At 40.4% G+C, this 12321-nt stretch overlaps 1 protein-coding gene across 3 annotated transcripts in view; it reads right to left on the bottom strand.

Moving 5' to 3' along the window:
* TUT4 (terminal uridylyl transferase 4) overlaps positions 1–12321 on the bottom strand; it is a 90200-nt gene that overhangs the window by 19012 nt on the left and 58867 nt on the right. For all 3 annotated transcript variants that reach the window (XM_077453323.1, XM_077453324.1, XM_077453325.1), the window contains exons 15-21: positions 12157–12243; positions 9554–9657; positions 7580–7637; positions 7383–7486; positions 5525–5614; positions 2975–3088; positions 1728–1805 (exon numbers count right to left, since the gene is read on the bottom strand). In XM_077453323.1, the coding sequence (XP_077309449.1) occupies positions 1728–1805; positions 2975–3088; positions 5525–5614; positions 7383–7486; positions 7580–7637; positions 9554–9657; positions 12157–12243 (635 nt within the window). The remainder of the gene's footprint in view (positions 1–1727; positions 1806–2974; positions 3089–5524; positions 5615–7382; positions 7487–7579; positions 7638–9553; positions 9658–12156; positions 12244–12321) is intronic.

The following is a 12321-nucleotide window of genomic DNA, read 5'->3' as shown; positions in this document are numbered from 1 at the left end:
TTTGGCTGCTAGTGGGGCACATATAACCCAGCTAGCGGCCAAGGAAGAGGTTAAATGCGCCCATGAAGCACTGCTGCCAAATTGCATTGCATGCGCTTCTGCAGTGGTGCCCATTCATATCAATGGGCAGGAGTGGTGGAGGAGCGGTATACACCACTCCAGACGTGCTGCTTGCAGGACTTTTTTTTAAAGCGGAGGTCCACCCTAAAATGGACCTTCCGCTCATCGGAATCCCCCCCCCCCTCCGGCGCCACAATTGGCACCTTTCAGGGGGGAGGGGGGTGCAGTTACCTGGATAATCCAGGTAACTGCACCCACTTCCGGGCTAGCTCTCTGCGGAAAGGGGCGTACATTACGCCCCTTTCCGCAAGTGCCCGCCCCCTTCCGCAAGTGCCCCGCTGCCTGCTGGGAAACACACAGATCCCAGAGGTAGCAGGGACCGTCCTCATTGCGCAGCGCGGCTCGTGCATGCGCAGTAGGGAACCGGGAAATGAAGCCGAAAGGCTCCATTTCCTGATTCCCATACCCAAGATGGCGGCGGCAGCACTCGAGTGTCGATCTAGAGATCGGCTTCGGGTGCCGACATCGCGGGCGCGCTGGACAGGTAAATGTCACTATTTTAAAAGTCAGCAGCTGCAGTATTTGTAGCTGCTGACTTTAAAAAAAAAAAAAAAAACGCGGACTCCCGCTTTAAGATCCTGCCAGCGCATCGCCTCAGTGTGAAAGCACTCTGTCTTTCACACAGACTGCAGGGGAGCCATTTTGCAGGCACTTTACAGGCGCTATTTTTAGCCCAAAAGCGCCTGAAAAACGCCCCAATGGGAAAGGTGTGTTAGATCAAGGGGGATTAAAAAAAAAATAATAATAATAATAAGTAAAAAAGGAAAAAAAAAATAAAATAAAATAAAAATCGGCCTAACATATCGGCCCAAAAAAATCGGCATCATATATCGGCTATCGGCCGCCATGATTTCTAAATATCGGCATCGGCATCGGCCAGAGAAAAACCCATATCGGTCGACCTCTAGTCTGAAGCCTGCTGACGTCACTGGAATCAGTCCAGGCAGGGTGTCATTCCAACTCTAGGAGTCTGGTTCCGCAAGGTGCCTGGACTGATGGACGTCTCAGCTTCTCAGAAAGCCGCTAAGATGGCCTCTCCCCACCCCTCTCCACAGCTCAGCGGTCCAGTGAAAGTGGAGGATCAGATCAGGAGAGCTGCTTATTGACAGGCAGCAGCCCTCCGCTTGGGGAGGAGAGAGGACCGAGCCATCAGCGGTGTTCCATCGCTTGGTTCTCAGTTCAGAGATGCCGGGGGGGGGGGGTCAAGGCAACTGATGCTGCATCCGCCTAGGTAAGTATGAATGGGCAATACATAAAAAAAAAAAAAAAAAAACACACATACTTCTCTTTTAATTGTTCAATTTATAAGGCTAAAGATGTGAATTGTGAAATCGTCTGACGATGTATGTGGAAGACAGATGGAGAGATTCAACACTGTCTTCCACATACAATGGCATTTTAGCATTCCATTAATAAAAAATAAGATAATTGCACATGGGTCACTACAGCTTTTGAATGAAATCTGCATCTATGCTGGAAAGCCTAGCAAGATCTGGCTGCTCAATATATTTATAAGAACAACTCAATTGCGCTATAAATTAACTAGACAATTTGGATAATATCGAAAACCTATTTCACGTAATTCTTTTATTTAATACAGTACTCACCAATTCCTCTATGTTATCAAAGAAGAAAGCGTTCCAGCCATCCACCATCCTCCGAGGAATAACTTGCCCATCATAAATCTGCATATTAAAGAAACAGAACTGTTCAGGGCAAGCTTTCCATGAGAATTGCATGTGGTATAACCAATAACATATTTATTCTGAGTGATGAATTTGAGGAATTGCTGACTCATGGAATATTGTTTAGGGCCCCTATGCTTTTGCTTCAGGATTAGTGTACCGTTGGCACCATTTAGAACCTTTTTATTTTTTTTATTTCATTTCACTGTCCTCCAGCTTAGTTTAGTTTCAGAGCTTTCAAAACGTTCCTCAACTATCACATTTCGACTGAGCTAGAGGATGATGGAAACCATCAACAGGGACCTCTGATGGAGAAACGTAGAGAATATGGACATGGATGTGAATCAATGTGAATCAATTTACCCTCCCAACTCCTTAAAGTAATCCTGTAACAACACTATAATGCTGAATATAGTTAGCAGGCAAACTCAAATGCCACATTGTCAGATGCCATATTTACAAATCTTGACGATGGCTTCATCTCACATTGCCGTGCTCATCTTCGCAGCAATCTTTACCAATCCTGAGCACAGTAACCTGATGGCATAGGGCAGGGTTTCTCAATTCAAATTCAAATCACCTATGCAAAATAATGGAAACCCTGAAAACATGACCTGTTGGTGCGCTTTGAGGACTGGAGTTAAGAAACATTGGCATAGGGTCTTCAAGGGGCTAAAACTGTGAATCAGGAAGGTGCCTAAGCAGTTAAGATTAAAGTGAAAGAATTATCTCTATTAAGAGTATTGTATTATGTAAAAAAAACAAAAAGAAAAAAAAATTGCCTAAAATCGTGGTGCGGTTCTGGCGCAATGGTCATGCGATAAATTACGCTCCGGATTTATCACCAATCGTGGCAGAACCACACCGCAGTTTTAGGTGCCATTCAAATGAATGGCATCTCAAATATGCATTCCGCGATTTGTCGTTCAAACCTCGCCGCTTTGAAATCAGATTCTGCCCGAGATTCAAAACGCAGAGGTGTAAATACAGTCTTAGAGTTAGCAGGCTTTGTACTGTGAATTGTTCACAGATAATGTATATCTTTACTACCCCAATTGGCTGGGGGGGGTGGAGAGATTATTTTTTGGGGAAAAATTGATGACGTGAAACATGTCAGGACCTTGATAAAGATGCATCCGATTAAAAAAAAGGCATCTTTGTTGTCCTACCTCTTGTAGCACCGGTATGACGGGAGGGTTTCTCTGTTGTAAGAAATACAGAACCATCAGGATGTAGGCGTATGAAGACAGACTTCCTCTTGACGCATCACCAATATCACAGCGCTGATAAAATAAACACAATGATTAATATAATCATCTATATCTATCAGAATCCTTTTTGTATGTGGCTGATAAGCAAGTTAGGCTGTAAAAGAGTTTGGTGTCACAGTACTGAAAATGAGGTAGGCCTGTCACAGCCTAATGTTTTGGTAGTATAATCAAGCAGTATGTGTTCATTAGGACCATTGTGGTACTGGGTTCAAAGGGAAGCGGTGCATTTGTAAAATAGTTTTCTTACAAGCCTTTTTCCTTCATGTGAAGCAGCACCTATGATTTTATTTTAACGTATAATAGTAAGATACTTTTTATTGTGATCACCAAGCAATAGATGACTGCTGCAGAAGGGTACTGGATCATCTAATCCATAAGTTTTTGCTAACTTGGCTCCATAACTTGCTGGCTCCTAGGAGTCTGGTGGGTAACTAAATCCTTTCACTAAAATGTTAATGGTTTTTCACTAGGAAAAAAATAAATAAATAAAATCACTAAACTATAATTGTAATGTGACAACATTAAAGATGACATCTAAGAGTTGTCCGACATGTTGAAAATCATGCACTATCACAGCAGTTTTAAAGGGAAAACTGTCACTTTATAGATTGATCCCTTTAGTTGTGCTAAAAATAAATAAAAAAAAAACGCCTGACATTCTGCCTGTGTGTATGTCAGTCTAGAGGCGATTCAGTTCGCATTGTGCGCTATATAAGTATTTCATTCATTCATTCATTCATTCATTCACAGAAAACGGACGTTTGGCCAGCTTCTATCAGACATGCATGCTGGAAACTGAATCCCGATCAGCATTCTCAGCCAATGGCGGAGAGCGCTGATCAGAGTGTTCTGGTGGGGGGCCGTCCTCCTGTCAAAACACAACTGCTCAGCTGGGGAGATCGTTGAACTAACCTCGTATGGTTAGTACAGTGGCTCCGACCACAGCTGACAGTTTTTTCGCTTAACCTGCGGGGTTGAACGAAGAAAAAAAAAAAAGTGGTGTTAACCCGGCTTAAGCACCTCGGCAGAATGATAAGGTTTATCTACTCTGCCTCTACTGGCTAATGTATAAATCTCTGTATTTAAAGTGATACTAAAGTCACTTTTTTTTAGCTAAACAATACCTCCTCTGTGCAGTGATTTTGCACAGAGCAGCCCAGATCCTCCCCTTTTCGGTGCTCCAGGCCCTTCCCTCCTGTTGAGTACCCCCTCAGCAAGCAGCTTGCTATGGGGGCACCTGAGCCAAGCTGCTGCTCTGTGTGTCCAGTGAGACACAGAGCCACGGTCCGGACCCACTTCCTCTTTCTCCTCATTGGCTGACATTGATTGACAGCAGCAGGCGCCAACGGCGCCGCACTGCTGTCTCAGCCAATGAGGGTGGAAGTCCCGGGCAGCCGAGACACTCCTGCAACATTCACACAGATAGAGCTTTCTTTTGGTGGTATTTAATTGCTGCTGGGTTTTTTATTTTTTGCTAAATAAAACAAAAAAAAAGACCGAAAACTTTGGAAAAAAAACAAAAAACAAAAAAAAAAAAAAAACTGTTTCATAGTCGGTTATAAAAAGTTTGAAAACTTACATTTTTCGCCTTCACTGATGTGTGCTGATGAGGCTGCACTGATAGGGAACACTAATAAGGTGGCACTAATGGGCACTGATAGGTGGCACTGATCTGTGGCACTCTTGGGCATTGATTGGCAGCACTGGTGGGCATTGATGGGTGGCACAGTGGGCAGTGGCAGCTGACACTGGTTGGCACAGAAAATGCAGCCGCGGATTTCTGTGTGAGGGACCGATGTCCCTCTGACAGAAGCCATTGATGGGCTTTTTTTTTTTTTCCTTTCCCTCACACTGACAGCACGAGGAAAATAAAAAAAATACCGATTACCGAGCTTCTGTTTACATCATGTGATCAGCAGTTATTGGCTGACAGCTGATCACGTGATAGGGGGCCGGGATCGACCCCTTACTCGGATCTGTGATCAGCCTAGTCTCATAGACTCGGTGATCACAGAGCCTGCCGCAAGCGACCCACAGGGACGCGCAGACAGCCTTTGCTCGGGGGGACGTCCATGGACGCCCTCCCGGTAATTAAGGCCTGCGCTGTAGCCGTATTTTTTGGCTATAGTGTGGGAGGCAACTAGTTAATGCAATAACAAATATGGAGAGTAACCTTTTAAAAAGTTACATGAAAACTGTTTTAGGTAAACTATGTAAAGGCAATAAAAAAAAAAAAAAAATCAATAAAAATAAAATATCATAATTTCCCTTATTTAGCGTTTGCAGATAACGTATTTTCGTATGCAGTTAAAAGAAGTTGTCATTGCCATATGTATCAAAAAGAATATGTTACTATGACAAAATACAGATTCAATTGATATTTGTGGAAAATGCATAACATTTCATAAACTAGAGCTCTTCAGTTTGTTGATAAAGCATATGAATTACCTTGGCAAAGAACTTAACAGCATATCCCAGGTATTTTACCCGAGGGTCGATGGCTGCGTATGTTGCCAGCATCCTGGTGTTGTGCTGAGCCTAAACATAACAGAAAATTAGTTTCAGCATAGAAACAGCAGCTTCACATTTAAACTAATGAGATTTATGGGGGGTGCTATGGCTGACCTCCTTAGTTGCCTGGTTATTATGCTGACATGCTAGCTTAAGTACTTTAGGAGTCGCTGACTCTGACAATTCTAAAGATCAGGGACAATGAGAAAAAAGTCCCTATCTGCATGCTTTTATTGGGTCGGTGACTCAGTGTATGAATGTTATTACAGCCAGGCAACTAGCTTTTCCAGAGAAGTCAGCAATGACAGCATTCATGTTTCTTTCACGTTTCCTTTATTTCTATTAAAGTGCATAGTTAGGAAGGCCATTCACTGTGCAAATTTCTTTCCTGCAACCACAGGTTACAGGAAAGAAATTTGCAAGATTCCCACCATCAACATAAGGCAGTGTTGACAGGAGAATCAGCAATAGTCTTCTCCTGGTGGAGGGCGGGGGAAGCCACCCCCATCGGGAGAAGACAGATTATATCGCAAGAGAATATGGCAGACTGGTTGTACCCAAGTGGATCTATCAACTTGGTACATTGAGAGACAGTTTGAATCTCGGACGGTTCAGGAGGAAGTGAACCAAACTGAACCGTGTATGGCCGGCCTTCGGCTCAAGCTCCTGGGCTTTTATCTTCATCCTTGCTATAGAGTTATGCATCCTAGAGAAAGCAAACAGCCGTGAAATCATCTCTCTCAATATTCATGCTTTAAGCCCCATACACACTATCAGATTTTCTGCTGATTTTTTCCTTCAGATTTACCAAATCCATGTAATAGGAGGTCAAACCTTAGTAGTTTCAATTTGTATGCAATCAGACAGGCCCTTGCACTACATTGTTTTGGTAAATCTGTAGACAAAAATCAGCAGAAAATCTGATAGTGTGTATGGGGCTTAAGTCAGTGAGTTACTATAAAAAAAAAAAACACACACAATGAAGAAGATGGAGATGACAGAGCCAGAGCGTGCAGTTTAACATAAATAAATAAATAGGTCAGCAAATGCAGCCACAATACATTACTACCCTGATATATTCACTCTTAAACATGTAGCAACAGTTCTATAACTAACTATATTAACAAACTACGGTATTAATATATATATATATATATATATATATATATATATATATATATATATATATATATATATATATATATATATATATATATATATATACACACACACACACACACACACACTCTATCTCAGAAAAGTTATCTCAGAAAAGTGAGTACACCCCTTTTTGTAAATAATTTTATTATATCTTTTCATATGACAACACTGAAAAAAATGTCATTTTGCTACAATGTAAAGTAGTGAGTGTGGCTTTCCTAATCAAGTCCAATCCGTATAATCAAAAACAGCTGGTCTCAAATGAAGGTGTAGAACCATCTCAAGGATGATCAGAAGAAATGGACAGCACCTCAGCTAAATAAAATGAGTGTCACAGCAAAGGGTCTGAATACTTAAGACCATGTGATATTTCAGTTTTTCTTTTTTAATAAGCTGCAAAAACGTCAACAATTCTGTGTTTTTCTGTCAATATGGGGTGCTGTGTGTACATTGAGGAAAAAAAAATGAACTTAAATGATTTTAGCAAATGGCTGCAATATAGCAAAGAGTGAAAAATTTAAAGGGGTCTGAATACTTTCCGTCCCCACTGTATACACACACACACACACACAAAATATATTTTACATCACAACAGCCATTCAGAATCTGAGACATGAAGAGTTCTCATACTTACCAGAGTATTGTACAGGCTTATATCTCCCTCTACACAGCACTCTCGGTGCTCAAACTTTACAATGGGGACCTTGGCTGTTGTTATTGGCAAAATGTTCCTTAAGCCTGAACAAGCATTAATTAGATGCTATTAATATTCTGACAGAATAAGAAAAAAGTTATAAAGAAAAAAATAAATAAAAACTTCTCATACATTACCTGGATGTCTTTTAAGAACTTTTGCCAAGCCTTCAATTATTTCCTTACAGTTTAGTTTCTAAAAGAAAAAAAAAATGTTATTTACTAAACCAATAAGCTGGCCAAAGGAAAATTTGTGATATCACAAATCATACGTTATGTTATACGTTATGTCAAAGAAATAGACTAAAGCAAATAAGCAGCTTTAACCACTTGATCTCCAGGCCTTTTTCTGACACTTTTGTTTACATGTAACTATCAGTATATTTTTGCTAGAAAATTAGTTAGAACCCCCCAAACATTATATATATATATATATTTTTTAAGCAAAGGCCCTAGAGAATAAAATGATGGGTTATGCAATTTTTGTATGTCACACAGTAGTTGCGCATTGTTTTTTCAAAGGCAAGTAAAAAAAAAATAATAATAATTATATATATATATATACATATACATACATACATATACATATATATACACACACACACACACACACACTTTTTCATTTTAATGCAAAAATAAAAAACACAAAACACACACACGCTACATATCCCAATTTTTGGGGAAAATATAAAATATAATGTTATGCTGAGTAACTAACAAACATGTCATGGTTTAAAATTGTGCATGCTTGTGCAATGACGATAAACGATGTAAACATTGCTATCCATAGGTGTCGCTTTAAAAGAGTTTACAGGTTACCATTTTAGATGTACAGAGGGAGTCTAATGATAGAATTACTGCCCATGATCTGACGTTCGGGGGTACTTTTTTTTTTTTGTGAAGAATTTATTTTTACATTGTTACTTTATGTTATTTTTTTTTTCATTGCTGTCATAAGGAATGTAAACATCCCTGTGACAGCAATAGGCAGTGACAGGTACTCTTTATTGAGAGATCTGGTGTCTATAAGATCAGTGTTTTTGAATGTTTCCGATTATTTAGAAAATCTGCCGTTGACATTTGGGTAAATGAAAAGTGAGGTCATGTTATCGCTTCCAGGTTATCTTAGCGAAGAGCCAGTCAATGCCGACTCTGGCTTCGTTAGACTGTCCAACCAGTCGGCAAATGTGATGGCTGGTAACTCAGGTCTCCTGGTGGGATGGGAGAGCCCAAGACAGTCGTGGAAGGCATCATCCCCAGTATAAGCACTTAAAGTCCACCGACGTACGGGTAGTTTAAAGTGGTTAAATAGCCCCGAAGGTGTAGTAACAACATAGCGCTGAAGGAGGAGGAAAGGGTAGGCTCAAACATAATTGTAACTAGTTCTTCTTCACATAAAAAAAAGAGAGGTTCAATTGTTCAGGAGGTTGAGCTCCATATCAGTCTTCCAAAATACCCTCAAACGTTGACAGCATATTGTACATTTTCAATGGTTTTTAATTAATTTTTAATAAAATGCACCATAAACCTATAATACATAAGGATTGAAACAAGAGTTTTGTTTTTATTTGTGTATTATATAATAATTCCATAGACCAGAATGTATTACTAACATGCATTGTGCATTGTTTTAGATCTTTTTGAATAAGCCTATTGCACTTTTAACATTTGAGGAAAGCACTTAATATATAAAAGTTTAAAAATCACAAGTCACTACTTTAATGGCTGATGTACCAGGTTATATGCTCATCTTGTTCACACAGCAAGCATCTAACACAGGAAGCCTGCATCCAAGTCGGGCATCACCACTCAAGATGTCCGTGCCCAATATAGACCCTGTAGATGGAAAGGTAAACTAACACTATATTGTCCCCACCTCCTTGATTCCCACTGCACTTCCCTCCATGGATGATTAACTTTTACTGCCAAAACAACAAGTGCAGTGGTCCAGGGATTTGAAAGCTGTGATCTTCCAGAAGGGCAGAAGACGACAGCTTTCAAATCCCAGGACTGCTGCACGGGTAATGAAAGCTAATCATCCATAGATGTAAAAATAGGACAAACTGCAATAACTATAGATATCTTAAGCAGAACACATGTAAAAATTCTTACCTCAGCATTCTCGTGGCCTTCGAGGGTCATGCAGATGTCAAGGTCACTGTCACGAAATCCAAATCCATTCTTAGAGGAGCCAAATAAGCACAGCCTGGCATTACCTATTGGGAACATTCAACTGACAAGTCATTTTACTTCTCTTACAATATCTGCTGCTGTCTAAAATAATAACATCAATGGTGCAAGACCCCAGCCAACACTGCAGCTTTGTCCCAGCACCAATACCCAGAGGAAGACAGTGTTACAGGAAGGTGGGAAATGCACCATTAACTTTAATCAGTTCAGTTTAGACAACAGAAGAAATGTATACAAGTATACTATATATGAGGGTTTAGAACTGTTTAAAAAGCACATACAGATCTTGATAAGGATATTCAATATAATAAAATAATTTAATGGCAGGTTATTGACAAAGTTGAATTATGGCACAAAAATCTACCCTCATTACTTTTAAAGTTTTTGGTGTGTTTTTTGTTTGGTTAAGTATTTAACAACCAGTGTTCTCCTACAGAAAACAAACCATGAAGTAAGAAACTGCATCAAAAATACGCTGCAAAAACACCAAAAAACAGCACATGAACAGGTGTGAACATAGCCTTAAAGTGGATGTAAACCCCAAAAAACAAACATTTTTTTTAAATTAAGGCTTGCACCTAGTACAGTATAGGATTTCACGTCATCTGTGCCCAGTCTTGCCACTAACAGCTTTGATCAGTCCTCTTATTTTTCAGTGAGATAAAAACAGACAGAGGACAGAGAAATAGGAGTCTGTTTCTCCCCCATGCTGTGAGTGACAGGTGATTTACATATCTCAGGAGCCTGAGAGGGGCATTCTGTGTACTTCAGATCTCCCAGGATTGGCTGCTCCACACCTCAGCGTGATTGGGCATGCTGAAGTCATGTGGTGACTTTTTTCTGGGTTTTGACTGGATGTTAGTGATCATAGCAGAAGTTCAGTGTAAAGAAAAACACAGGAGAAAATGCATGTTGACAAGGGAAGTGTAGAGGTGGGCGAGAAGTCTAATGACATCACGACTCCACCCACCGAGCTCCGGAAAACAGACCTACCCACAGAATCTGCAGTTTTTCGGGTCTCATAACAAACAGAGGGAAGACATTTGACAGGTAAGGATGCATGCAGGAGACATGTATATCCTTATAGATAGCCCCTATGGCAGTAGTTTATAAAGGATGAGAGTGGGTTTACATCCACTTTAAGCTCTACAAGTCTGGTTTTCGCTCCTCTCCACTATGTTTTCTGGGATGTAGAGCCTTAGCAGACATATATCATTCCCTGTGGCCGTGTCCCTTGGTGAGCTGTTACTGCGGGAGAAGCGAACAACCCAATTTCTACTGTCTTAGGACTCACTAATGTCTGCAACCCTGGAATCTGTCTTCTTGGGGTGTTATAAGGTGTTCTTCTGTTTAAATATGCCATGATCCTCTTACAGATCTTGTACTTTTACTTTGTACTAAATTCTGCTTACCCTCACTCTCCTACAGGGGTGGAATGGACCTGTCTTATTAACCCATTTATGAGTTGAGAAGCAAGCTATTAATATCGGGACCCTTTTGCCAACTGACCTAAATTGATTAATGATAGTCTTCCTTTGTATAAGCTTAAGCCCCGTATACACAGGCCGTATGTCGAAAGACATTGGCCAGTTAAAAAAAAAAAAAAAAAAAACATGGTAAAGGCCTGTGTTTTTTTTATTGTGCATTTTGTACTTTTAAAGCATTCATAAAAATAAACTTAATAAAATAAATAAATAAACTGCACCAAAAAGTACCAAAAGAGCGGACATATAGATACCTTATTGTACCTGTAAACACAGTCTTCAGATTAATACCCAGAACCATGTAAAGCCACTTAGTCGGGACTAACTAAAGTTGCCCACTGAGGTTTTAGCAAATGACAGTGCAATGACAGGGGTTTAATCCCAACTGGTAAAGAATTCAAAGACCTGGTTTTACAATCCAAGAGTCCTAAAAAAGGTTAAAGCAAAACTTTACCCATAACAACTTGATAAAAAAAAAAATATGTTCTTTAGCAAGGAACATATATCTCAATATTATTAATTATGCTACCAAAGTTAGTGTGTGCTGTAAATTGCTTCCAGCATTGTTTCCGTTTCTGCTTGCTGGAGGCTGTCATTTTTCTGAAGGCCGGACCCCTCTGAGCAACAGTAAATCTTTCCATTTATTAAATCTTCTGCCTTTGTTGTTTTAACTTTGAATAGTAAAACATTTTTTTTCTACCAGTAAATCCCTTATACAGCCTACTTCCTGTTTCTTATCTGGAAAAACGCCTTTATGGCATCATGCACAGCTCTCTCTTATGAGAGCTGGCCAGGAAGGGAGGGGGGGATGAATCATAAGAGGACCAATCATAGTCCCAACCCACCTGAGAAATCCTGCCAGGAAGCCCACATTGCACACTGTCAATCATAGGCAGTGAGGAATTTCCCGGCCCACAGCAACACATACGCTGCCTATGATTGGCCATTTTACAGTGACGGGTTCCTGGTGGGATTGCTCAGGTGGGTTGGGACTACGATCCAAACATGCCTCAGCCCATCCCTAGTCAAAGCCATACTCACCATTGAATTCTTTGCGGATGAACCTCTCCAGGTAAATAAGGATCTGCTCCCGATTATGCTGCTCAGCAGGACTCGGAGACAGTTCATCTACAAGAAAAAACAGAGCAGAGGCAAAAATTGAACATTGCAACTTAAGCATCTTTCGCTTGCGTTCCAAATTAAGTT

The sequence above is a fragment of the Lithobates pipiens genome, unplaced genomic scaffold (genome assembly GCF_037356315.1).
Source record: "Lithobates pipiens isolate NorthernLeopardFrog02 unplaced genomic scaffold, aLitPip1_a1.2 Scaffold_23, whole genome shotgun sequence".
In the NCBI taxonomy this organism is placed as follows: domain Eukaryota; kingdom Metazoa; phylum Chordata; class Amphibia; order Anura; family Ranidae; genus Lithobates; species Lithobates pipiens.
Note: the sequence above shows the minus strand (reverse complement) of the source record. Positions and strands in the feature narration are given on the sequence as shown.